Genomic DNA, 27,960 nt, shown 5'->3' with positions numbered 1-27,960 from the left:
ATCTCCAGAACATATCCTACAGCAACTCAAGCTCCTTGGTCGGTGGAGGAGACAATGAAAGTCTGGATTTGGAGCTGCCGGGGGTTGGAATTGTGTGGATAGAAGGCCCCTGAGGTCGGTGAGTTTAGCTGAAGGGGAAGGGGTGATGTTTGAGAAGCCTCCCAGAGAGTCACAGGCCAGGAGTTGCAGCCTGGCAAGGAGGTGAACGGAGCCACCACGGGACCAGCCTCCTTTGTGTGGCGAGCTCTCACTGGCCAGTTTCGAAGAGATCGCTTAGGTTTCCATCAGTTGTAACAGACGTAACCTGGAAATGCGAGGTTGTGAGGTTGTTGGGGTTGTTGGGGAAAGCAAAAGGTGGTGGCGAGGGAGGGGGACGCTGGCTGGTAAGAGAGAGAGCTCCAGGCTGTCTCCGGAACACCTACTGTGCGTCCAGCCATTTCCCGGAGGCCTGCTCAGGCCTGGCACCCTCCTGGCGATGATGCTCTGTGCTTTCTCAGTGGGGAATTGGGCCCTTAGAGAGGCCTCTTGGCTGCCCAGGGGGAGACTCAGGTTCGAGCCCCCCGTCTGTCTTCCTGGGTTCAAATCCCTAATCTGCCTCTTACCGGCGTGTGATATCAGGCACGTTATCTAACCCCTCCATTGCTGCCTCGATTTCCTCCCCTGTGAAATGGGATTAATACATCGGAACCCACTGGGGTCATCTGAGCGTTAAATGAGTTAACGTATGTGACATGCGTGGAGCGGTGCCAGGCACACAGTAAATTCCGTGCAAGGATTAGCCATTAGTCTGTTATTGTTATTCTACATGCATAGATTGTTCAGCACAGCCCCAAAAGCCCTTTTTGTCTCTTTCTCCCCAAACTCCCCTTCCTGCCAGTGCCCCTTCCTTATAGAGTCCGGCCCTGGGGTCAGCTTCTCCAGCCGGCCGGGGCTCTGGGCAGCCCCCGACTCCCACCCAGGGGTTCGGCCTCATGAACGACCGAGACCCCTCAGAGCAGGTGGAACAGTGTGGGCGGTGGGCACCGGGATGCAGGTCCCCCACCCCTTCTCTCTGAGAATCCGAGGGCATAAGTTAGATAACCGTGACACCTGTTTTAAATTAGCCTTCAGAAGCCTCCGACAGCTGAGAAATTATTTAACAGGGAAAGAATTGAGTACATGAATAAATATTAATATTAAATCACCGCTTCCCTAGATTTAAGAGGAAGGAAGGGGGGACTCAGTAAGAAATGGAGGCAGCGGCTCTCCCAGAGACACAGCTGCCCGTGGCTTGGCGAAGAGAAGCATGGAGCGCAGGCCGCCGGTCTCGGGTTCCTGTTGCTGGGTGGGGGGCTCCCCCTGTCAGCCCCGGGGAGCGGGGAGGGGGTGAGCAGGTGGCAGAGGCTCATGGCAGCTCAACAGGTAGCTCCAGCCTTCCTGGGCTTTCCGGGAGGGGCAGAGGGGCAGCCTGGGGGTGGCCACGGGTGGAAGGAGCAGGTGTTCCCCCCCCCCACCCCGCAGAGGGCAGCCACGCCGTGACTTTCACAGGCCTACCAGTGTTGCGGCCATGGGCACCTCCTTCGTCTAAAAGATTTTATGGGCTCTTGGGTGGCTCAGTGTGTTAAGCATCTGACTCTTGGTTTCAGCTCAGGTCGTGATCTCAGGGTCGTGAGGTCGAGTCCCGTATCCATCAGGCTCCATGCTCAGCAGGGGGAGTCTGCTTGAGGTTCTCTCTCTCCCTCTTCCCCTCCCACTGCTCATGCTCTCTTTTTCTCTCTCTCAAATAAATAAATAAATCTTTAAAAAAAAAAGTTGTAAATTCTTTTAAAAAAAAGTGTCTTGGGCAGCCCCAGTGGCTCAGTGGTTTAGCGCTGCCTTCAGCCTAGGGCCAGATCCTGGAGACCCGGGATCGAGTCCCACATCAGGCTCCGTGCATGGAGCCTGCTTCTCCCTCTGCCTGTGTCTCTGCCTCTCAGTCTCTCTTTGTTTCTCATGAATAAATAAATAAAATATTTTTTTAAAGAAAGTGTCTTATGGCCACATTGATATAAAGACAAATACATTCCAGGCCAGGTTCAAGATTATATATATATATTTAAGATTATTTATTTATTTATTCATGAGAGACAGAGAGAGAGAGAGACCCCAGCAGGACTGGTGAGGAGGGGACAGCCTGCGGGCAGGGGTCCTCCAGGAGAGCAGAGCCACCAGAGGGTTGCGAGGACTGGGGAGCTCAGATCCTATCTTTCAGGCCCAGATCACATTGTATTAATGGACAGTAATAAGTTACGATGAATAACAAAAGTAAGAATGATGGCCCCAAGTACCTCACTGCGCATCTGCCGCCTGGGCTTCCTGGGTACTCAGGAGCCCCACGCACGCTGCGGGCTTGACATTCCCCCCTCCGCCCCCGGGCCGGGAACCCAGTTTTTCTAGCATCTGGATGATGCTCCCTCCTGCAGCTCCTGGGGATTTATCCTCTAACGTTACTGCCTCGGTGGGGTCCTTCCTGGCCCTTCTATGTACAAAGCCCCCCAGCCCTTTCCCTCTGTGTCCCCCGACCCTACTAAATTTTCTCCATAGCCCTTCTCGATCCTCGAACCTCATTACATGACAGATATAAACAGAGAATACAGGAGACGCCGTATATGACACGTGTGTCGGTGTTTCCTTGGCTGTGGTCCACCAGACACTAAGCTCCCTGCGGGTGGAGGCTGTGTCTCATCATCCATCCTGTGTCTTCAGGATCTAGAGCCTTAATGCCTGGCTTATAGTGTGTGCCCCATAAAATGTTTGCTGAATGAATGAGGGAATGAGGCATTTCCGGCACGTGGTAGGTCCAACACTCACGTTGGGGTGTTGAGTCCTTGGCGCCCCATATGAGGGGGTGTTGCCTCACTCCCCCTGCGGGGGTGCTGGGGCCTGGAAACTCAACAAACAAGCCTGGCCCCAAAGCAACGCGGTCAGATCCAGCATCCCTCAATAAAACAATAGTCTGGAAAGTCCAAGGTGTGAACCAAGAAGGTCTGGGAGGTGCATTTAGGGAGGGGTGAGGCGCAGCAGGCTGACTCAGTTTCCCAATCCTACTCAAGGGTTAGCACTTCAGTTCCTGCGCCCTTCGGAGCCTTCCGGGCTCTCCTGTGGAAGTTGGGGATGCCGCACAACAGCTGCCCCGGGGAACCTGAGCGGGTCTCCGGTCTCTGGGCCTCACTCCTCACCTGGGACTCCTGCACTGGCCGTGGGCTCAGCGCTCCCTTCTCACCAGGGGAAGAAACATGCCTTCCTCACTTCTCCCCCTCTCCTCCTGGTCTGCCCAATGCTCGGGCACCCTCATTTCTGTCCTTTAAAACCCTTTATTTTGGGGCACAAAGCCCTGAACATCTGACAGGTCATGCTTCCCTTTTACCAGAAAGAGTCTCTCGCGGGCTTTCCCTGGACTGGTGGCCTGGGTCCCATCCACCTGCTGCAGGCTGTCACGGGACACCTGTATGCTCCCACCGAGCAGCTGCCAAAGGTGTGATTAGGTCATTCGTGAGTCTCAGGGGAAAGAAGGCTCTGTGTGTCTGTCTTGGTCATCGCTGTGGAATGGATGAATGCGTGCATGCCTGAGTGAAACATGCCACTCATTCCTGAATCCCTTCCCCTCACCCTCCGCCCGCCCCCCACCGCCATCAAGCTGTCCCGCCTCGATGACTGCCTGGGAGGGGGTCCTCAGTACAAATAGGAGGGACTGGGCTCCGTGTGCCGCGCGGGGCTGGAGGCCTTTCCATCTGGCAACATTGTCCGTGGGGGTCACTGCTGTGTCCATCTACCTGACCCACTGTGTCCTCATCTCTGGTCCTTCTGATGAATCACATGAGCTCTCGTGATCTTATCGGGCAGGTGTGACCTGGCCCCTCTTCACCTGTTGCACCCTGGGTGCGCTCCACTGCCAGAAGCCGCCCCACCCCCTCCCCAGCCAACCTGCGGTCCCCCAGGTAATATCCTTTTTCTAATAGAGTGACCTGAACCCTGGGTGATGGTCTAAAGGCAACTCGGAAGCCCCTGAGAGAGGCGGCCGGGTAACTCCCAGGCTGACGCGTGATCTTACCTGGTACCTGTGTGGAACCTGGCTGGCTGGCTGAAGAGGCTTCCTCCCCGGGCAGTCTGGTGGATGCTGTAGGGACATTGCGAGGACCATTGAGCTAAGTAAGAGTCAGGCCACCCCGCTCTGTCGTGCTCCCCCCCACCCACCCGAGGCTCAGTGTCCCCACTGATGACAAAATAAAGGAGCTTCATTCTACAAACTTGGAGGCACCAACCATCGGTGAGATTTGGGACTTTTTCCCCATTACATCATCAACCCCATGAGAACAGAACATCTCTGTGAATTGCTGGATTTTATTTTGTGTAAATTATGCCTCAGTGTAGCTGGGGGGAACATGAAGGCGGGCGAGCAAGATATACAGGCGTCGAAAGAATGTTCTAGGAACCATGAGAATCTTGTGCCTATGGGACCAGCGGGCACGAGGTCAGAGATGACCCCGGGAGGGGTCCTGGTCACGGGAGGCCTTTGGCAGTATTCGATGATCGTGAGATCCGTAACTGGTGATAACCGGCCCCAGACTTGGTGGCTTAAAACAATCATTGATCCCAATATCCAAGGATCTGTGGCTGGAGAGGGGGAGACGGGGCAACTCATCTGGGCTGGTGTCTAACACCCTAGGATCAAAACAAGTCACATGACCGTGCCCTGGATTAATGGGTGGGGAAGTGTCTTCTGCCCACAGAGAACGGGAGAAGGGATTGGCGAATGATGGTCCGGGTGATTCCAGGGTAACGCAGGGTAATAGTTAAGAGTCAGCTTGAGCTCCCGTTCTGATACTCATCAGCCATGTGACGTTATGCTGTGCCTCAGTTTCCCCATCTGGAAAGCAGATACCAGGCATGGGCTACTAAATTATGGAATGTCCATCAAGCTTCACATGCAGGGAGCACCTATGCCAGCCACTGTTTCAAAGAGGGTGAGAGATTTTCCCAATGTCATCGTCATCATCGTCTCCGATGCCCCTTCCCCTCATTTCCTTCCTGTCCTCTTCCCCTCCCTGGGGTCTCCACTCTCTTCAAATATTTGGAAATGTTCCCAAAGTCCCCAATCTCGGTCATGGTTAAGCCAAGCTCTACAGATTTAGTTCCTTTAATCTTTCCTTGTAAATTAATCCCTCTGAACCTTTAATCATTTTCCTCGACGAGATTCAAATGAGACACATCTCTGCCCCCCCCCCTCCCCGTACATAGGCTGCAGTCTGGTGATGGGCTGTCGTGCTGTCGGGCTCCTCGCCCTGCAGGGAGGCTGCCCCGAGATAAGAAGATTGGGGCCTCAGGAGCCTTACCCCAGACCATGAGCCAGCCCACGGTTTTGTTGGGGTCCCGCCCCTGGTGCAAGGAAGGACCATCTGGCCCTGTGCCTTCTCCACCGTGGAAGTGGGTGGTTGGACCCACGCACGCTCCCTCCCCCAGGCCCTGGTGGCCGTCAGCCACCAGTGAGCGGCCTGTCTTGGATGCAACGTGTCTAACCCTCCATTGGAGCTCCAAAATGTTGAGAACCCATCTCTTTGGACAACTCCAAAGCCGGGGAGGTCCCGACTCCCTGGTTACCTTTGCAGAAAGGGAGCTAGGTGTCCCCAAAACTAGACAGCAGGTGGGGCCGACAGGCCCATCTGGGAGCTACACCCAGGATTGGGGACCAGCAGCAAGCCAGGTGCACGCCCAGTCCACACCTCTCTTTCTCTGGAATGCAGGTTTGGAAGCTGGCTGCTTATTTCTACGACCTTCTAGGAAATACTCCCCTGACTGAGCTTCGGCATGGTTTCCAAATATTAGAGTCAGTGATCGCGAAGAGACACCAAAACGTAGCACGTGTCTGGCCCGAGTTTCTCCAGGCAGCAAGATCTATACAGTTTTGTGATTCCTAATGGCCTTCCTCAGGCGCTGAACTCACAGGCTGTGTGGCCCACGGGCAGCTGGGGTGCTGTGACGTCGACACGGGGCAGATAAATCTAAATTCCTCCCGCCTCGTTCTGAGGACGCCTAACCTGGCGACTAGAGATAGATCTCGGGGTGCGACTTCCTGGATCCCAGCTCTGCCACTTGCTGGCTGTGTGCCCTTGGGCGAGCACCTTTGCCTCTCTGTGCCTCAGTCTCCCCTTCTGAAAATGGGGATTATAGTAATACCTGTCTCCTAAAGTTGCTGTCAGTGTGAGTCGATGAAATGTCTACACATGCCTCCGTGGTACCAGGACTCGGACCCGCTTGCCACTGGTATAGTAGTGACCATTCCACTGTGTCTCCCATAGCCTGGCAGGTCATTTGCCTTCTCTGAGCCTTGGTTTCTCCATCTATAGAATAGGCACACAGCCACCTGTCTCCCAGGTGAGATTCAGGTGAAATAAAGTATGTAAAGTGCTTTGCAAAATGGCAAGGCATTATGCATTTGGAAAGATTACTACAGCGCCGGTGATGTGAATGTGCTGGCAATGAGGTGAGTGATGAGCTGTGATATTTAATGAGAATTTCTAGGCTTCCCCAGAAGCCTTTATTCCCCGTCCCCAAACACGTATTGTGTTGGAACATCTCGGAGCTTTCTGTTCTCTACCTGGGAGACTGATTTGCTAGAAATTGGCTTGGGGAAGGCAGAGCTGTCGGGGCAGGGCACACGGGACGGGTTGTGAGTCTCTCAGCAGGGAGTTGCCAGGTGATGAGAAGATGGGTCGTAGGATCTCAGTCTCTCTCTCTCTCTCTCTCTCTCTCTCTGCACACTTCCTGCCTCCCCTGGGATGATGGAGGAGTGAGATGGATACTGTCTGTCAAAGCCAGATACCTGGAGCTCACTCTCCATACAACTTCCATGGTGCCTGTAAGAGCTCTCCAGAATGTCACTCATGGCTGCGCCCCCCCTTACCCCCTTCCTCGGCCACAGAGCTGAGTGTCTTTCCCCTGAATGTCTCTAGTAGCATCCTAGCTGGACCCCTTGCTTCCTTTCTGCCCTCCTGGAATCTATTCTTCAAGTGGCAACTAGCAGGGTCTTTGAAAAATGTGAATCTGATCCTTCCCCACATCTTCTGGAGGCTTCCCTTTGTGTGTTAAAAAAAAAAAAAAAAAAAAAAAAAAAAGAGTTCAGGGGCAGCCCAGGTGGTTCAGCGCTTTAGCACCGCCTTCAGCCCAGGGCATGATCCTGGAGACCTGGGATCGAGTCCCACGTCGGGCTCCCTGCATGGAGCCTGCTTCTCCGCCTCCCCCCATCTCAAGAATAAATAAATAAAATCTTAAAAAAAAAAAAAAAAGAGTTCAAAATCCTCTGCAGTAGGTAACTGTTATGATCCCATTTCACCAGTGAGGAAACTGAAGTCCAGTCCAGGGGAGTGTCTCTGGCCCCATGTCCCTGCTCTGAGAAGTGTGAGGATTGGGTGAGTCCCCCAGCTGCCTGGGTCCATCCGCCTCTCCAGCCACTGTCTTCTCCTTGTCCTTCTGATTGAACAGGCTCCATGTGACCTCGGAGCCTTTGCATGTGCCTTTCCTACCACCTAGAACTCCCTCTCCTCCTCTCCTGATCTCTCTAACCCTGCTTCACATCATCTGCTAGAGCTGGGTGGCTCCGGCTCCACCTTCCGGTCACCATTCCCAGGGCACCTGCCGAGAGGCTCACCTCCCTGGCTGGGTCTGGGGTCTGCACGCTCACAGCCTCTCTCTCTTTCTTCAGGGCGCTTCTCCTGATGCAGCCATCACCCCCCTTGTGACTGCGTGCTGAGTATCTGGCTCTCCCGGTAGAGTGACATCTGATGGCGAGGCAGGCGTCCCAGCCAGCTCGGGCTGCTCTAACAAAATGCCACAGACATATATTTCTCAGGGCTCTGGAGGCTCCAACTCCAAGGCCACAGAGCCTGCAGATTCAGTTCCTGGTGAGATCCTTCTTCTTGGCCTGCCTTGGGCCAACATCTCCTCGTGGGACAGAGACAGGGGTGGCGGAGGGAGCTAATCCCATCATGGAGGCCTACGTCATGACCTCATCTAAACCGAAGTATCTCCCAGAGGCCCCACCTCCAAATACTTATCACACCAGGGGTTAGAGTTTCAACATAGGAGTTTCAGGGGTTCACCATCAGGTGGTATGTATACAGGTGGTATATATCTTGCTCCCTCTGGATCTGTGATTCCAGGCACTTAGAACATCCATAAACTGAATGAATGAATGAATGAATGAATGAGTGAAAGGATGAATAAAGAATTGTAGTCCTGCTTGGACACTGGATCTGGACGTCCCCTCTCGATGTGAGAGGAACCCTGCCAACCGACTTAGGTCCCAAGAGGCTTTTGTGACATCAGAGAGGGCTGAACGAGTCACCGTTTGGCAAAAACCCTTCTTTTTATTAGCAGTGACCTCACCATTGGCAAACTTGGGGTTTGCTAGGATACTTTCCCTTTTCCTGAAACATACAAAATTTTTAAAAAAATTTTTTTTTTTTTAAAAAAGAAGGGTAAAAAGTCACGATGAACAGCTCTGATCTCCCAACCGTAAAATATACCCCTGGGATTAGATCCCCCCTGTGAAATATTACCCCGTGATTGGATCTCAAGCCATGAAATATAACCAGGAGTTTAGATCTCCACCTTGGAAATACAGTTTGCTGATTAGATCGCCCCCATGAAATACAGCCTTCGGGTTAGTGCATACCGGTAAAATATGGCCTTTGATTAGATCACTGCAGGGAAGGCTGAGACGCTAGCTGGGAGTGGGGACCTTTACCACATCCTCACAAAGTAAAATATAAATATATGGAGAGGAAGAGAAAGTGGAGAAGGTAAATTAATAACAGTGACATGTTGGAACATGGGCTTTCTTGGAGGCTGTCAGCGTGAGGCCCGGGGATGGGGACGGACTTGGCGTGGAGACCCTCCCCCCAAGGCCGGCAGCGTCCTCCGCGGGGCGACGCTGGTGGTGGTGATGGCTGTCGTACGGGAGGTTCCTGTGTGCCAGGCACGGCGCCGAATGCTCCCCGAAGGTTGGCTCTTCCAGTTCTCAAGAAGGTGACGTCATTACCGTTTCCAGCGGCAGGTGGGAACTGAGTCACAGAGGAGTGAAGTCACTTGCTCAGGCATATGTGCCCCAATGTGTCAGAGCTGGGACTTGAACCTGGGTCATCTGCCCCTCGAGACTTTTCCCGTCACTGCTGCCCTTTGGTTGGTGGAGCTGATGCCATCCTCGGTGGTGCTGGGGACGTGTGTTCCCCACAGGCTCTCTGTGTCGTAGGGATGAGGGGTGGGGAACCCTGCAAGAGTCAGAGACAGGCTGGTGGTGCCCCTGGATCACCCTGGTGAGGATCGGGACAGAGAACCCCAGGGTCAGGGCCCACAGGGACATGGGGTCCAGCTGGGCTCATCCCCTACCCAATGGCTGCTTGATGGGACACCAGAGCCCTGTCCTCTTGCCTCAGTTCAGAGTCATCTCACCCCTGGAGCCACCAGGGGGACCCCGGGGGACCCACAGCCCCCTCCCCTCTGCCTGCCTTCCCTCCCACACTTCCTGTGCTCCCATAAGGGCCGTCCCAGGACACCCCCAGGCCCCCCCAGCCCCCTGCACACGGCTCTCAGCCTCATGGCCTGTTTCCTGGAGCCCAACCTACCCCAGCCCCTCGTGTGCCTCTTCAGACCTTCATCCCTTGTCTGTAAAATGGGGATGTGACCACAGCTCCCAAGGGCTGGTTGGAGGCGAGCGAGGGCTGGCGTGCGTGGTGTTTAGTCCAGCTCCCTGCGTGCGGTGAGGGCGCAGCAGCCCGTGCCAAGATCCCTGACGGCGGACCTCCCGGAGGGGGAGCAAACGACTGCGCCTCCTTTCATCTGCAGCCTGGGGCCTGTCCGCCTGTCCTGGGGGGCCGTTGTAGCGTCCGTCTGCCCGGGGCAGTGGAGGGGGGTGCGTGGGGGCCTTAGCTCCGGCTGCCTCTTTCTTCCCCACGTGGGTGCTCAGCGAGCCGAGGGAGGGAGAGGTGGGCATCTCCTTATCTCGCCGGAGCCAGCCGACTGGCCCACTCTTATCGCGGATTTGTGAGCTTGTAAAACATGACCGGTATCGCGCCATCTCCCTGGGGCAAGGGTGCTCTCAGCTGGACCTTATCATGGGGTGATCTTGGCCTGTGATTGGGGGGAGAGCTGGGGTTGTCCCGGGCAGGCAGCAGGCACGGCCGCTGGGGAGGCAGGGGGAGGGCATTAGGGCTGGCCCCCGGGGGGGTGGGTGGGGATAGCACTGTGAAGGCTCCTCCTTCCCTCCTCTCTTCCCTGCCATAGGGTTTCAGACTGTGGGGTGACCCTGAGAAGCTCCAAGAACCCAGAAGGAGAAAATCTGTGGGGTAAGAGGAGGACTGCATCAACCTCAGTGACCCCCTTCATTCCCCCTTCCTTATTGAGCACCTGCTGTGTGCCAGGCCCTTCTTGGGCTGGCCAGAGCACTGGACTTCAGGTGAAGTCTCAGACTTCCCGTTGTGCCTCTCGCTGTGTGACCTCGGGCCAGTCACTTGCCCTCTCCGAGCCCCGTGTGTCCAATGGGGATAAGAACACATCTCACCAGTGGCTGTGAAAGAGCCGCCCTGAAAACTGAGGTCTTGTGCCCATAGGAAGGGTGGGATCCAAGGATACGCTTGCACGTGGATTGCACACAGAGAGGGATGACGGAGACCAGGGACCAGAGCAGGATTCCGTGAGTGGGAGCCGATCGTGCTAGGGCTTGTCGAAGACTCTGGGGGAAAAGGGGGAATTAAATAAAGAGAGGACATTCCAGGCGACGGAAATGGTCCCCACAAAGGCCGGCTGGGCAGGGGGCACCCGGGGCGGGCCCTCCCCAGTGGTGTGGGAACAGGCGGCCTGAGCCGAGCTGGCCTGTGACAGGCTTGCTGGTTGGGGAGGCCGGACCCATCTGGCTCTGTTTTTCTCCCATCAATTGGATGCTTTTGTGCTGAGTTCCCCGTTTGTCACTGTTTCCCTGTGATTCTCTTTTGAACCTGGCATCTGTTGGGGGCTCCATCCGGTCCCCGCCTCCTGTGTTCTGATGCTCAGATCTGTTTACAACCTGGGCATCTGGTCCTGGGGCAGTAGATGCTTCTGGCTCCCTCCCAGGGTCTTGGAGATGAGGTCGGGGGGGATGGGTGGGGCCAGGGCAAAAGTCGCATGTGGCAGGCCCTGGCCCTGTGTGACTCCGGGCATGTGGCACCTTCCCTTCTTCCCCTGCGCCCCGGGCCCACGTGGGCCTCCCTTTCTCCCACGGGTGCATCTGCCCATCCTTCACCCGGCTTCAGGTAGCAGAGGGCCCCACCACCCAAGTGCTGGCTTTGGAGCTGGCAAGCCTGGGTGTGCCCTTTGGCTTCGTCACTCACCAGCTGAGCGTCCCTAAGCTCAGCGTCCTGGGGCCTGTGTCCTGCCTCCTTGAAGTGGGGATGGTTTCACCTGCCCAGGGCTCCTGCAGGGCTTTCCTGCTTGTGATGAGCACGCAGGGTGAGCACAGCCCTGGGCCGGGCGCTGGAGCTGTATCCCAGTTCCACCAGGGCACGTTAGTTAACCTCTCTTTGTGCCTCAGTTTTCTTATCCACAAGATGGGAATGAGCTGCGTCCTTGTAGAGTTGATGGGAGCTGTCAGTGAGGTTCTGCGTCTGTGAAGTGCCTGGAGCTGCACCTGGTGCAGTTATGGTCACCGTCAGCATCGTTAGTGCCCCGGAGCATTGTCCTGGGGCTGCCCTGGGGCCCGGAGAGGACAGAGGCGACAGCCCAGGTTGCAGCGGGCACACTGAGGACCAAGGAGGTCCAGCCGTCAGGCTAGGCTCATACTGCCACTTAGGATTTGAATCTGTGTGTGTGCGTGTGCATGCACGTGTGTGAGTGTATGGTGATGGCGGGGGCATCAGAAGACTTGGATTCAAGTCTCCCCCTTTGCTGATAACTGTCTGGGTGGACTCCAGCTGGTGACTTCTATACTGTAAATTCATTTTTTATTTCCTTCGGCTAGAACATTGAGATTTTGCCCCATGAAGCATTTATGAGAATTAAACAAGAAAATAAATGTGAACGTTGTTCGGAAAACCAAGTGCTACAGGCGGATTCGGTTCATTGCTCGATACCAGGCTAGTGAGCACCTACTGAGTGGGCTGCTCCACCTGGGTGCTGGGGACCCCGGGTGAGCGGGACAGATGGATCCCTGTGCTCACAGAGCCTTCGCCCGAGACGGGGCTGCAGGTAGCATGGCCTGGGCCGAGGGGTGGACTCTTCAAGTTCACGCTGCTAAGATAAGTGCTGAGCACCAGAGGGGCCATCAGGGTGGGCAGTGTGAGCAGGTGACATCGACATGACAGCTGAAGGAACGGGGACAATCTCGCAGACTTATGGGGCAATGGCATGTGGGTGGAGAGACGTGGAGCATAGAGGTGGGGGGGGCGGGTCTGTTCAGGGACATGGTGGGGTGAGGTGGGTGTGCAGGGGCTTGTGGGCCAGGTTCAGAGGCTGGAATCGGCTCAAAGGGAGATGGGAACCATGGGGGGCTTTAGAGGCGGGCGCGATCTGATGGGATGTTTGTCCGTTGTGCTCGTGTCATACACGAGTATTAGTTAGCCTACCATGGGACGAGCTGGGGGAAAATGAACTTTCCCACGTGTGTGTGTTTGCACGTACGTGCATGCACACATACATGCACACAGGCACACGCAGGGAGGGGATTTGTGAGCCTACGGAGATGGTGCCGTGGTTTAGAGGACACTCGTGAGTCAGAAAAGAACTGGATGAGTCAGCCTCTGAGATGCTTTGTGACCCAGAGACTTTGGTTTTAGGAAGAAACGATCCCGAGGCTTGTTTCCCGAGGCCCCGGACCATGAGCGAATGTGAGATGTTAGGAAGAAGCCCCGTGTGGACCTCGCCGTGCAGGCAGGTCGGGGCAGGGGAATCGTGGGAATTGCCTTCCTCCACCCTGAGGTCTCTGCTGCTGGAGGAGGGAGAGGAAGGAGGCGTGGCTGCTGAATTAATTAAAAGCAGCGAGGGGCACCTGGGTGGCTCAGTCGGTTAAGCATCTGCCTTTGGCTTGGGTCATGATCTCGGGGTCTTGGGATCGAGCCCCACTTCGGGCTCCCTGCTCGGCGGGGAGCCTGCTTCTCCCTCTCCCTCCGCTGCTCCCCCTGCTTGTGCTCTCTTGCTCTCTCTCTGTCAAATAAATAAATAAAATCTTAAAAAAAAAAAGGAACCAGTGAGCACTAACGTGTTGGGGGCGCTTACTGTGCGCAGGCTCCATGTCCCGCTTCCCATGAACTCCATCTCCTGCCTCTTACGCCCACTGCATCCGTCTTCTAGGCCTGCCCTAACAAATTACCCGAACCTGGGTGGCTAAAAACAACAGAAATTTATTCTCTCCCAGCCGTGAAGGTAAGAAGTCTGAAATCAAGGTGTCGGCAGGCCGCGCTCCCCCCAGAGGCTCCGGGGAGGGAGGCTTCCTTGCCTCCACAGCCCTGGTGGCTGCCAGCGGTTCTTGGCGTCCCTCGGCTCGTGGACACGTCACTGCGTGCTCCTCTCTGCCGTTGTCACGCGGCATTCTCCCCTGTGTGGCCGTCTCTGTCTCTCCTTATAAGGACGCTCATGGTAACAAATGACATCTGCAAAGACCTTCTTTCTAAAGAAGAGCACGCTCTGATGCGCTGGGTGGACACGAACATTGGAGGGGGGGACGCTGTTCGACCCAGTACGCCCACTCTCTTGAAGGGGGTGAGAGCATCACTCTGGTTTCACAGAACCTCCAGAAGGTGAAACATCCCACTCAAGGTCACACGGGGACCAAGTGGCAGCGCTGGATTTGAACCCAAGAGCGTCTTCCACGGGGCTCGCTCTTGCTGCGCACCACGAGGCTGGCTCCCCTGGTGAGCCTGGCACGCCCGCCGGCGGCACAGCCCATGGAAACCAGAGGTGCGTGCAGCTGCGCAGGTGGACGGGAGCGAGCCGGGGTGGGACGTCAGCTGCGGGGGAGCTGGAGTGAGGACTGGCGCAGGCTCCCAGGGCCCCTCCTTGTCCACCTCCTGGATCCCTCGAAACCTACCAGGGACCTGCCCTGGGAAGCCTCCCAGATGCCCTTCGCCCTGTTAGCCTGGGTCAGCTCTTGCTCTGAGCTGCCCCCGCCCTGTTGCCTGTGTCTCCCTGGAGCCAACTCTCTTCTCTCTGCACCCTAAGTTCTGTGTCGGGAAGTCGCGTTCACCTTGGTGCTTAGTCTTGACCTCCAGGCAAGGTGCTGTGCTTGAATCCCTAACCCCCCGGAGGAGCGGCATGTTGCAGGTGCGTCGTAAATTCACTCGTTCTGCACATAGCTACTGAGCACAGGTAGGTGCTGGAAACTGAAGACATAGCCTGGAAGGAGACACCGTCTGGTGAGGTGACAGACACAAAGACGGACATTGTCCATGGGGGACGTGCAGGAGATCATGGGAGCCAGTGGGGAGCCCAGTCCAGGGGCAGGGTGACAGGTGAGGCGGTGCGGTGATGGGAAAGGAGAGGGAAGGTCGCTGTGCGGGAGGGGGGTCAGCAGCAGGTGCATCGCTCTTGCCAGCAGCAGTGAGAGCTCAGAGCCTTCCAGAACTGCAGGTGCTCACTGAGGCTGGCAGGTGTGTCCAGAGAGAAGGTGGGAAGGGGAAGCTTGGATGAGGACATTGAGGCTTTCTCCTGGAGTTACCCTCCCCTTGAGACAGACATCGGAGTGGAGGGTCGCTATCAGGGGGTCTAAGTGGGGTCTGGAGAGCTCTTACTGGTGGCAGAGTGGAGCAAGGCTGGAGGCAGGGAGGCAGGGAGGAGGCTATCCCGTGGTCCCATAGAAAATGCCAGTAGTGGTAGGGGAACGTGAGGGGCGAGACTTGGGTATTTACTAAATTCCCATTGAACCAAATTCTATATTGACCTGCGGGACTCGATGTGACCTCCCTGCAAGGAGGAAGGGCCACGTCTTGGATGCCTCCTGGGTCCTTGCTGAGTGTAGGGGGTCCTCTCTGTTGTGGGGTTGGGGGTGGCGGCGTGCAAGGGGAAGGCAGGGAAATGGTCTCCGTTTGCCACTCCCGGCGAGGTCAGGTCCTCTCCGTTGCCCACGAGGCCCGCAGCTGTGTCTGCAGAATCCAGGGGTGTGGGTGGCCCGGAGCTCAACAGCCAGTGCACTCAGACGTCAGGAAGAGAGCCTGGGGCCTGTCTTCACAGCCAAAGCTTAGCAGGGGACCCCACGGGCCCCCTTTGAGAATCCCAGTCGGAGCTGACATTTACCGATGACTATTCACCAGACTCTGGTGCGAGAGCCCCGGGCATCGTCTCATTGAGCCCCATTATTATACCCATTTGTCGGAGGGAGAAACTAAGGCGCTGAGCGGGGAGGTGACTTGCCCGAGGTCGCACCCCCAGGGAGCAGCAGAGCCGGGACTGGATCCCTTGTTCTCCTGATTCCCAAGCCGGGGTCTGTGCCGCCACCCCTGGAAGATGCTGTTTTCCGAGGACGGTGATCTGTCCGGAAGATAACCTTCTGCCCGGAGCCGCGGAGCCGAGTGGGACAGCCGCGCCACGTCCCATCCAAATGAGTGAGGGAAGACTGACGGGCTGGCTTCCTCTCTTTCCCTGGCTTCCCGGTACCAAGTATATATTTTTTCTAATCGGCCTGGCTGCTGATGGTTATCTGGCTTCGCGAGAGAGCGAAAGAGACTTTGTGTCAAATGCTGAAAAATGACTTTTCAGGCAGCCTCTCTGTCTCCCGAAAGGAGGTGACGTGCTCAGAGCATACAAATCACTCAGTGCCCGGGCGTCTTGATGCGAGGAAGGAGTGTGTTTAGATTGCTAAAACCACTCCCATCCCTTCCCAAGGTCACGGGCAGGCAACCCGGCCTTGTCAGCACCCGGAGGGCAGCGAGGCCCAGAGGGAAGAGGTGCTGTGGCCCCGGACGGCAAGCCCAGGGGGGCTCTGGGCTCAGGAGGGGTCCCTTGGATGCAGAAGCTGTGAGGGCCGCAGGGGAGGGATGGCCTGGGGTTCCAGGTCTCCGTCCGCCTGCAGTAAGCTGGCTGACCTTGGGCAGGTTACTTCGCCTCTCGGGACCCTGGGAATCCCTCCGTCGACATAGCCCCCCACGAACGCCGTCTCCAGCTCTGTCCTGCATCCAGCCAGAGGTTCTCATAAGTGGGCTTGCCTGATGTCAACTGACAACTCGGAATCCCAGGCTGCAGAATTTCCCGAGAGGCCACTGGGTGCAGGGGAAGAGGGTGGGCTCGGAGCTCACCAGAGCGGTGCTTGGATCCAGGATCTGGATTGGGCAGCCTGCTTGGGTTCCCATCTTGGCTCTGCCACTCCAGCTGTGTGACCTTGGGTTCGTGGTTTCCCTACCCTGAGCCTGTTTCCTCATCTAGCAAGTGGGGAAATGACCAAGACTACCTCGTGGGAGGGCTGTGGTGAAAGCAAAGGGCTTAGAACAATGCCTGGCAGGTGCACGGGGCCTCAGCAGGCCTGGGTATTGTCCTGATGACTGCTTTTCAGCGATGGGAAGACCTCCTCACCTGCCCAAGCCTCGGCTTCTTCGACCATAAGAGGGAATAAGGATTTAAAAGGTCAAAGTACTTAAAATACTTGGCACTTAGTAGGCTCCTAATCCCGTATGGACGTTATTCGGGCTTTGTGCACAAAGATGGTTTTTAATGAAATTGCAGCTTCTAAGTGGCGATGATGTTTTGCAATCTTTTGACAATTTAGGATGAAGTAGCTCAATATCAGTATTGGATTAACTAGAATGTCCCATTTTCTGTGTGGCTATGATAGGGGTCAACCGGGGGAGGGGGGTGTCACTGGAGTGAGAGCCCGTGGAGGTCAAGGCTCAGCGAGAGTGCCCAGAGTAGGCTCCAGGTGTAGCATGTGCCCCATTCTTGGATGTCCAGCTCCAGTGCCCCTAGGGCAGGGGCCCCACCCTCCCTTCCTCCTGGAATGCCAGTGGGCTGGAGGGTGATCCCCCCACCTGCACAGAGAGGGAAGCGGCTGCCAGAGCCAGACCCAGGAGAGCACAAGCCAGGCCCCCAGGCTACTAAGGGGAGGACATTCATCATTTCCCTCTCTCTCTCTCTCTCTCTCTTTATTTTCCTACCTATAAAACACAGAGAAGGCAACAGCCAAGACTTTAAAAATAGGGACGGTCTCCAGATAAGTTTGTGATGTTGGCCAAGGCACTTCCCTCATGCAGTTGCAAAACCCCTGGCCCTCCCTGGCTGGGAGAAATTCTAAAATTAGGGAGTTAGGCCAGCAGTATAAAATGTGTGGGATCAAGAGGGAGAGCAGAGTATTGAGGAAAGGGCATCACTTCATAGCTGGGTGACCCCAGGCCCATCACCTCCCTCCCGGCCCCACCTAACTCCTGGGGTGTTGTGAGGCTCTAAAGAGATCATGGAGGAAAAAGGCTTTGCATTTTGCAAAGAAGTAGCATAAACCAATAATGGGAAGGCCCCTGTGGCCCCCCAATGCCCCAGCCCCCCCACCCCATGGATGCTCACCAAGAGCAGAAGCGTGCTGCAGGGACAAGCTCCACGGGACAGGTGAGGGTGGCTGGGTGGGGCTCTCAGACAGGAGCGTCCTGGAGGGAGCACAAAGGAGCACAGTCCAGGGGCACCCAAGGGCTGAGCAGAGAGGGAGCGGCGAGCACCACGCCACAGCACACAGGGCAGAGAAGCCTACAGGGACGGTGCCCAACAGAAGATGGACAGTCCTGGCATCGAGGAGAGGAGGCCTTGCAGCAGCTTTCTGGGGGCGAAGGTGCTAGGGGGTGTCGGTGGGGAGGAGGCCCCGACCCAGGGCGGTTGCTCCATACCCCTGTGCCTGTTCATGCACCACGTGACCCAGGTGATGACCTCCCGAAGCACACATTCGTGCGTGGAGCCTTGTGGGGTACCCCAACATGCCAGACAGATATCAGGGAGCTGCTCCAGTTAAAGAGGGATTTGGGGGCTCCGCATCCCATCTGTGAGGTGCTCCCCAAGGTCCTGACACTGGCTGGCGGGGGAGGTGTTAGGATAACTTGACCCCTGTTCGCTCACCTGTAAAATGGGGATGGGGTTGGAACTGATCTCACACACCGGAGATGACATAAGACAGAGCAGGTGCCTGACCACAGTGTCCCCCACAGTAATGGGGACTCCCTGGTGTCCCGACCCCTCCCCGGTCCCCTGGGTCGGCTGAGTACAGCTCGGGCACAGCCCCCCCGTCCACCCGTCTCCCAGAGCGACAGTCACCTCGAGTGCCCTGTGGCTCTAAAGTCCTCAGCATCCCGGACCCGGCGACTCCAGGGGTCTCTAATTGGGCGACGCTGCCCTTGTGTGATGGGAAATTGTGCCACCTTGCCCGTGGTTGTGGTGATGAGCAGAAGGAGAGGGCTGCAGCCCCTCCCCGGGCTCCCACCACCCCGCCGGTCGCCACCTCTCGTTTCAGGCGGCCACAGCCACAGCACTGGCCATGGTCCACCTTGTCTGCTTGGCACCTGCAATCTGGGCTTGGAACACACAGTAACAAGTGGGCAGAGTTTTATTGGGAGCCAGGCTCCCCTCCCTGCTTCGTCAGATAGGATGCGCCCCCCTCCCGGGCTCATGCTGGGGAAGTCACTCCCTCGGGAATGGGCCCCTGGGCCTCCCCGGCAGAGGGAGAGCAGCAGGATGGGCGGGGGCTGGGGGGCGCTCCTGGCAAAGACCCCCTCCGGGCTCGGGGCCCCTGGAGACTCTGCCGGCTGTGGGGGGGGGTGGGGAGGCTTGTAGGGGTTCTGGGTTCGAGTCCTGCCACTGCCTCTTCCTAACCGTGTGATGCGCACGCGTCTCTTCCCTTCTCTGGCTCTCGGTCGGCCCAGAAAGTAAGAAAAACAGCATCAGCCTCTGGTGCCTCGTAGGTGACCTGTCACCCCTCTTTCCTGTATTAGTTTCCTAGACCTGGTGTAACAGAGTGGCTCAGGACAGCGCACATGTGTTCTGTCCCCGGTCTGGAGGCCACACGTCCAGTGTGGAGTGGGGTGTGGGGGCCGCGCTCCCCCTGAGAGCCCTGGGCAAGAATCCTTCCTTGGCGTTGCCGGCCGTCCTTGGCTTGGGCATGTGTCCCCCGGCGCTGGCTCCGTCCTCCCCTGGCGGCCTCCCTCTGAGGGTCTGTGTGCTCGTGTCCGCATTTCCCTCTTCCCGGAAGGACACCTGACACCGGATTGGAGTCCTTCCTCGTCGGAGCTTGATTGCGTTTGCCAAGACTCTGTTTCTAAGAAAGGTCATGCTCACAGGTGCCAAGGGTAAGGGTCTCGCATCTCTCCCCAGGGGACACATTTCACCGCCCATCTCCCCAGTGCTACTCTTTGGCCAGACCTTCCTCCGAGGGGAGGGATCATTAGTGCCCTTGGACGCAGCCCACATCCCCAGCCTCGCCCCGCTGCCAGGGTCGCCTCCTCATCTCATCCACGTTACCACAGCCCCGTGGGGGACATGCAGCTACGGGCCCCCCATCCCCTCCTCGACGGCTTCTCCCTGCTCTGCAGGCAGGGGGGTGTAGACAGATAATAGTCTTCTCGTGCAGCCGGGGCCCTGCCAGAGACACGAGCATTTACAGAGGCAGAGACACGGTGTTCCTTCTGCATCAAGGGGAAGTGAAATTAGGAAAGCTCTCAAGGGACCAATTAATGGAGCCCAGAAGAATACAGAGGATGAGAAGGGCATTCTGGGCAGAGGGAACAGCAAAGGGCTGGAGGAAGGGATGCACTTGAGCTGTCCGGGTCGGGGGTGGGCGCCCCGAGAGAGGCCGGGGCAGGGACTTAAGTGTTTACTGGAAGGGGGAGGGAGCTCCCGGGAGGAGAGGCTATGGGGGTGCAGCTGGACTGACACCTGGAAGGGCTGAGAAGTGCAGACTTGAGCCTGCAGGCACTGGGGAGCCGGAGAAGGTTGTGGAGCAAAAAAATTAGTGGAATCACAACTGTGGCTCACAGGACTAACCCAGTGCCAAAAACATTTTAAGGTTTTTGCCAAGGGAAGGCTCTCCTACCTAGGGACATAATTATCACTAGAAATGGAAAGAGCTAGAGAAGGCTGTCGACCAGAAATTTGCCAGCAGGTCTTTAAGCCGCATCAACTCAGCCTTCTGGTCCTGGCTCCTTCTGCACGTCGACGGTGGACATCGGACTTGACCCAGGACATCCAGGAGCTGGGGCCCGGCTGTCCTCTGTCCTCAGGAAAGAGGCCAGGGGGGCACATCCCTGGGGCCTGTCCCCTTTGCCCCTGATCAGGCCATGGGGATCAGCCTTTCTTCATGGGCCACCCTCTCCCATCCCACTCCCCAAATTTTCACTTTTACCTTCAAACTTCAGCTTTCCTGGTGGAACCTCCCGGAAGCCAGCAGTGAGAGGCCCCAAAGGCCCGGGCATCCATTTCCGTGCCCTGTACATAAGTGCAATCGTTTATTTCTGTCCTCCGACCTTGATTAAACCCACCCACAAATGAGCCAGATATTAAATCTGTGATCTCGGCTCTCCATCCTCCCTCCCCTCCCCTCCCTCTCTGCCCCGCAGGAGAGTGGCCAGTATGGTCCCGGAGAGCATGGGCCATTGGAGCATCCCCGCTCCGGGCCCACCCACCTCTCTGTCCCATGCCCCGCCGCCTCCCGACCGACCGCCTCACTCCTAACTCTATTTACATTCTGAAAAGTATGTAAGATTTCTATCGTGCACTTTCCTAATGTCAATTTTCCCACGAGGAGAACAAGGCTGTAAACACCCATATTTTCATAAGCCTATTATAGCTCTCCATGTATTCAGAGTAGATTGAGTGATGGTATCTCACGCTCCCTGGGCTGGTAGGGGCTGGTGGGGGCTGGTGGGGGCTGGCGGGGCCTGGCACAGGACGTCGGCCCAAGGCGAACATCAGGTGCCTAAATTCATCCGCGTTGCCTTTATCATTCATTCCATGATTGGACGACCACTTCCGTTACACTTGGGTGGCCCTTCTTCTTCGGTGCCCAGGTCACATACCCATTTCTGATCGGCACCATCAAAACCTGCAGGGCTGCTAAGTCAAGGCAAGGGACAGATGGCAACAGTGTCACCCTCTAAGGGAGGGCACAGGGCAGGCATCCCCTAAGCCCTGGTCGCCCCACTGGCCCCACGTGGGGTTGGGCTGTGCATGAGAGACACCACTCGTGCGGTTCTCCGGGATTCTAGGGCTCCTGAAAGGAACAGGATGCATTGTGCTGACATGTGATGGTGAAATTTTAAATCCTTGAGCTTCCTTTTTTTAAAATAAAAAAAAAGTTTTATTTATTCATTCATGAGAGACACACAGAGAGAGAGAGGCAGAGAAGCAGGCTCCCTGCAGGGAGCCCGATGCAGGACTCGACCCCAGAACCCGGAGATCATGACCTGAGCCAAAGGCAGATGCTCAACCACTGAACCACCCAGGTGTCCCCAAATCCCTGAGCTTCTGGCGGGGGAGGGGGCTTTCCCTGGAGGACATAAAATATCAACCACCAGAGCAGTTTTCTAGTCAATCTGAGCTTCAGTAGGGAACCCTTGCTCCTTCCTGCAGTGCTCGGGTGAGGTAAGGCTCAGCTCCCTGGGCATGGAGCAATGTAAGCCCCATGAGCGCAGGGACATGGCTGGCTCCATCCGTGACCCCCGTGCTAAATAAATGAGTTAATAAATGGGTGAATACTGTTTGCATCCCCTTCATGTGGGCTGAAGGGGATTCCTTCACTAGAACTAGTGCGTCAGAGTCTCTATGAAAGGGGACACGTTTGGGGCTCAGCATCCCACCCCTAGTCTTTAACCCTTCCTAAGCCTGGGGTTGGCAAACTTTCTGAACGAACCAAATAGCTTCGCAGGCCAAGACGTAAAATTGAAGATGTTATGTGGGGACTCATCAGACCATTTGAAATGTAATCATTTAAAAATATAAAAATCATTCTTCGCTGGTGGGCCCTACCAAAACAGGTGACAGGCAGGATTTGAACCCTGGGGACCATGGTTTGGTGAGTGCTGCTCCAAGCCTTGTGTCCTGACTCTGTAAGTTGTGCTCAGGCTTTGTCTTATGGGCGGTCATGGAGAGTCCGTACAAGGTGATACTTGTCCGGATACAAGGTGTTTCTCTGACAGTGTTTAGCACATGAGAACAGCACAATCCTAAATGCTCTGTGGTTTGAACAGCTTACCAGGTCCCAGGCACTGCTCTGAGAATATGAATTCGTGAACTCCTCTGACCCTATGAAGTAGGTACTGCTATGATCTCCATCCTACAGATGAAGAAACCGAGACTCCGAGTGGCACAGTCACCTGCCCAAGACAGAGCTGGGATTTGAACCCAGAGAGTTGAGCTCCAGAGACCGTGCACTTAACCACCATGATCTGCTGCTCGAAGAGACCTTCCCACTTAGGAAGGCCTAAGGACACAGGTCACCTCCAAGCAACGGGCCACCCACAAGCCCCCCTATCTGGGCGTGCTGTCCATGTGTTAGTGTTATTCGGCCACCAATTTCCATCCTGAGTGACACCTGCTTGGTGTGACATCTCTGAGCACCAGCTCGGCGGGGACGACAGAGGGGAGGTGATGGGGAGGAGGTTTCTAGGGAAGGCTGAGCCTCGTAAAAGAGTCACTCAGATTTGCAAATGTGCAGACAAAGCAGTCAGAGTCTGGTCGCCTTTGGAGCATGAGAACTGGTTTCTCTCCGTCCTGAAAACAAAGACGCAAGGAGGACAAGAACAGAAACTAGAGGGAGATCGTGCAAGAATGGGATGCACGTCCAATCCATGGCCTGGTTTCATCCAGGAGGCAGGGCAGTGGACAAATTGCTCTCTCTGGGAGGCATCCTCCTTCCCTGTTGAGCCGGGGAGTGTGTGGCCTGCAGGAAAAACCACTTCACAGTCTTAATGTTCTCCTTACAGTTTGAGTGTTCAAAACCCCCATGTTCAATTTTGCTTAAAACAGACTGAGGTTAGAGATACAGGATCTGAGAGGCTTTACAAAAGCTTCCTTTCTCTGGGCAAGTCTGGAAAAATTTTAGATGATTACGGTATTGGTGTTACGGATGGAATATTTGTGTTGGCCCCAAATTCGTATGTTGGGATCTGACCCCCTCCCTCCTCCCCCAGGTGATGGTAGCAGGAGGTGGGTCTCTGGGTTAGGTCAGGAGGATGCTGTGCTCATGAAGATCGGAAGATCGGCGTCCTTGTGAAAGAGACCCCAGAGAGCTCCCTCACCTGGGGAGGACACGGAGAGAAGAGCCCATGGAGGCCGCAGGAAGTCACCCTCACCTGACCCTGAATGTGTCAGTGCCTTGATTGGAGAATTCCCAGCTTCCAGAACCAGGAGAAGCAAATTTCTGTTGTTTGAAAGCCACTCAGCCCATGGTATTCCGCGAGAGCAGCCCCAATGGCCTAGGACAGAAATAAATGGCATCCTTAGCATCTCTGCATCTAACCAGGTTAGAGAGCCAGTTCCAGAAACCCCAGAACCAATTCAGAAAACTTGTCCTCAAAATTCTCATCCTCTAGACCCCTATGGGGTTTAGAAACCTGTGAAAGTCAGGGTTCCCCAGGGAAACAGAGGCTGAGAAATCCCATTGACCTGCCTGTCAATGAGCTGGAGACCCAGGAAAGCCGGTGGTGTGATTCAGTCCGAGTCCAGGACGCTGAGAACTGGGGGGAGGCCGTGGTGGTGCAAATCCCAGGCCAAGGACAGGGGGACATGAGAGGAGATGTCCCAGCTGAGCCAGTGAGGCAGGAGATAAAGAAGCAAATTCCTTCTTCCTCTGCCTTTTGTTGTGTTTTTGGGCCTCCATGGATTGGATGCTGCCCACCCACACCGAGGAGGAGGAGGAGGAGGAGGAGGAGGAGGAGGAGGAGGAGGAGGAGGAGGAAGATAAGCTACTTTACTGAGTCCCCTGATTCAAATGCTAATCTCATCCAGAAGCACCCTTACAGACGGGCCCAGAAATACTGTTTAATCTGGGCACCCCATGACCCATCCAAGTTGACACATGCACGTAACCCTCACAATTGGGCAGGAGATGATTACCATTTGCGTGTCCAGTATCACAGAGTCCCACTATTTTTTATTTTTATTTATTTTTTTTAGAGAGAGAGAGAGAAAGCAAACAAGCGAACATGCATGAGTGGGGCAGAGGGAGACGGAGAGAGAGGAGGGGGACACTTAACCCACCGAGCCACTCAGGCGCCTCCCCCCCCACCCCCAGCCACTAAAACATTGATGGGGGAAATAGAGGCTGGGATTCCAAACTAGAAGTAATGCTTTTCTCCGTGGGGTGGTTTACAGGATGGGATGGGTGTTTGTTTGTTTGTTTTCTGTACTTTTACTGGTATTGTTTATTTTTTCCAATAAACAAATGTTCTTGAAGTCACCAACAGGAGGTCATTAAAGATAAAAATATTGATAAGAGCAGGCTGCGTCTCTCCTTTCAGAACCCAGTGGGGGAAGTTCCCTTCTCCGTGGAAAAGCCATCCCATTTGTACAGGGGGTGTTTGTCATCCCGGCCTTTCCCGACTCCTTATCTTGCTGACAAGGAGAAGGATGGAAGAAGGGGGTTCTGAGCAAGTGAAGCTCACAGGAGCATGACTCAAGCAACCCCATCGTGAAGAGAATTAATCATAAGACTCGGCTTTGTAGCTGGGGCGGTGGGCGGGGGGGGGTCTCTCGAGCATTTTGATTCCAAGCTCTGCTGACACCTTGGAGCCCCATTTGAGCCCCAGGAACACTGACTGGCTGACTCAAGGTGACCTACACACAGGATGCTAATCCAGATGGAGTCCCGCATCCGAGTCCGGGAAAAACCCCGAGTGCTGTCAAGGGCTCTTGAGGAAGGTACAGGCTCCTACCTATGGGATCTTTCTTCTTGAAGCTTGTTCTGTAAGATGATCTGTTTTAATGTTGAAGAACGGTCGTGTCGACTTGTTTTCAGTAAAGCAGCGGGTGGCATCTAATGCAGGGCCTCGCTCGCCGTGAGTGCTGTAAAACGTTGGCGACTCCCAGACACCGTTCCCGGTACTGGAGACACTGCAGCAAACAGACAGACGAAGCCCACCCCCTCGAGGGGCTGACATTCTAGTTACTGGTAACAAATTACAGGTAAATTAAAACATCGTGTCAGACAGCGACAGAGTCATGCAACGTAAAGCAGTTTCAGGGATAGGAGAGAAAGAAGATAGGTGGGAATTTTAGAGAATTTTAGACTGGGTGGTCAAGGAAGGCCTCGGGCATGACAGTGAGCAGGGATCAAAATGAAACCAGTAGGCAAGCCTCACACACAGCTGGGAGGTGATAGGGTTCCAGGGAGAAGCAGCAGCAGGTGCAAAGGTCCTGAAGCAGAAATGAACTTGGGGTATTTACGGAAAAGCAGAGGCAGGTGTGGCTGGAATGGAGTGAGCCAGAGGGAGCGGTAAGAAGCAAGGTGCCTTCGGGACCATGAGAAGGTCTTGGCTTTCGCCGTCCAGGGAGCTGGAAGCTGGGTGAGTGCTTGGAGCAGGGGAGTGGCGTGATCCAGTCGATCCCTCAGAAGGCTCCCCGGCTGCTGTGGCCTCAAATGAGCATGTTGTATCAGCAGCTTCGCACAACACCCATCTCTTATCTCACATTTCTATAGGTCAGCCGTCCCCACGGGCTGGGCTCGTCTCCCTGCTCCGGGTCTCACAAGGCCCACACCAACGCGTCGGCGTCCTGGCGGAGATGCCACTTCTCATCTCATTCGGGTGGTTGCAGAATTCAGTGCCTTGTGGGTGTGGGACTGAGGTGTGTGTCTGCTTGCGGGGCCGACCGTGGGGACTGCTCTCTGCTCCCGCAGGCCGCCCGCACTCCTTCCTCGGCCAGCAGGGGTCATGCCGAGTCCTTCTTGGACCTTGACCTTCTTCGACCTACCCGCGTGTGATGTCTACTTGGAGGGAAGCTACATGGGTAGATGCCGGCATCTCCCTAGTTGTAGAACCTGAAGATCCAGAATCACAAAGTCAGTTCGACAATTCCAGTCTCCCTGACCCTCTTGCAGAGCAATTATTAGGCACTTCTGTATTCCTAAGACTTGCTGTATAATATAGAAGGATTATGGGTGGGAAAAAAAAAAAAAGAAATTTCATCTCTCTGGGGAGCTGGGATTAATGGTGCAGAAAGCAAGCAGTGGATTTTGTAGAACACAAGGGCACTCGGCGCTGAGGCATGCAGCAGCCAGAAGAATCCGCCAGGAGGTATGGTTCTGTGTTTACGCATCTCCCACCAAATTAATTCCTGGGCTCTGCTCAGATGCTGGGGCCCAGCAGCTGACAGGTGTTTCATGAATATTTGTCCAGGGAGTGAACAAGTGGATGAATCAACGTGTTTTCAGTTTTCCTCCCTGGGAAATGGGATATCAGCTTCCCCGGAGGGTCGTGCGAAGATCAGATACAGGAGAACTCCTCCGTTTGCAAAAAGCCAAGCGGGTTCAAAAGTCCCGGCATCTATTGTTCGAGGTGTCAGAGATCGGCTTTGACGGGCCCCCAGGAGGAAGGGCAGGGGTCCGGGGGGCCGCTCGGGCGTGCTGAAGGCTACCTCCGTCTTCTTCATTACCTACCAGCCAGCCTCCCTGCCCAGAGCTGGCTAAGGACAGAGAGCAGTCCCCCTGGGACGACAGGGGGCTGGCCAGTTGTCCCTTTGGGGCTAAGATTAATTTTTTAATGACACAATAGGCTTTATTTATAATACGCCCAAACTAGAAACCACCTAAAACATCCCTCGATGGTAGCATGGATCAATGAATTGTGGTCTCTCATGCAACAGAATGTTACCCAGGGAACATTTTTTTTTCTTTTTTTTCTTAAGCACGAAGTGCTGATAAATGCAACGCAGCGATGAATGTCACAAACACCGTGCTGAGACAAAGTGGCCGGACACAAAAGGGCACAGCTCGCATGATTCTATTTATACGAGGGCCAAGAAGCAAAGCTAATCTGAGACGGAGCCGCCAGGATAGAGGTTATCCTTGGGGTGGGGGTGGGGGCCTGGCGAGGAGCAGGAGGGAACCTCCAGGGCGGCCGGGATCGTTCTGTATCTTGATCCGGGTGGTGGTTACAGGAGAGTGTGATATATAAAAATGCATCGAGCTGTTCACTTGAGATTTGTGCATTTTACCATAAATTCTCCCTATAAAAAGAAATAAAATGGTGCCCACCGTGGTAGTGTCAACCAAGAATTGAGTGATGCATTAGCGCTGTACATCTCTTCCCTCCAACCCCGGGAGGCAGGCATCCGGATTCCTAACTGGTTGGATAAAAGGCTGGAGCCTCGTACTCCCAGAGCCAGGAAGCGTCAGAGCAAGATGCCAATGTGTGTTCAAGCCCGATCCTACCAGAAAGGCGGGCAGGCGTGCCCCGTGCCTGCACACAGCGGGTTTACCATTCTTGTGTGAGCTGAACTAGAACCATCTTTGGCGTGTGCCCTGCTCTGTTCTTGCATTTTTATCTCCGGTGACAAACTGGCCCCAGACGTGGTCCGTGCAACTCTTCCCCAGAGGCCTTTCTGTCTTCCCCGGGAAGCCTCGAGCCCTGGAGGGTGGGAATAAAGTGTCTCCTGCTCACCCGGCGCCGACCCACTTGCTCCCCACCTAACCCGTCCACTCAATAAGATGCCTACAGTCTGTACCTTGGCCTGCAGCAGGAAGAAGTTAGATGGTGAACGAATCAGGCCCGAATAGCCTTCGGGTGACAAGAAGTCACTCCATAACCGAACAGCTGTAATAGGCTGATGTTTATCTTGCAAGACGTGTGCGTTTAATAAAGTATTAATATGAAGACCAGATTGCTTCTCCTGCCAAGCAGCAGAGCGAGATTAGCAAGGAGGGAGGCTCTGAGTGGTCTCCGGGGAGGAAGGAGCCCTGAAGACGCTCTCCTCCGTGAGGCTAGGACTCTTTTACTTTGCGGAATAAATGCGTTTTGCCAAGGGTGACCG

General features: G+C 55.4%; 1 protein-coding gene across 2 annotated transcripts in view; it reads left to right on the top strand.

The window, feature by feature from the left end:
- Positions 1-27,960, top strand: part of IGSF21 (immunoglobin superfamily member 21) — a 239,535-nt gene that overhangs the window by 59,605 nt on the left and 151,970 nt on the right. The window contains exon 1 of one of the 2 annotated variants that reach the window (XM_077899408.1): positions 13,911-13,938. The exons of the other annotated variant lie outside the window; for it this stretch is intronic. Coding sequence (XP_077755534.1) covers positions 13,926-13,938 — 13 coding nt within the window. The 5' untranslated portion in view covers positions 13,911-13,925. Of the gene's footprint in view, positions 1-13,910; positions 13,939-27,960 lie in introns of those variants that run through there. 2 annotated transcript variants of the gene reach the window in all.

This window comes from Canis aureus, chromosome 5, assembly GCF_053574225.1.
Source record: "Canis aureus isolate CA01 chromosome 5, VMU_Caureus_v.1.0, whole genome shotgun sequence".
In the NCBI taxonomy this organism is placed as follows: Eukaryota; Metazoa; Chordata; class Mammalia; order Carnivora; family Canidae; genus Canis; species Canis aureus.
This window is presented reverse-complemented; position numbering and strand designations above follow the sequence as displayed.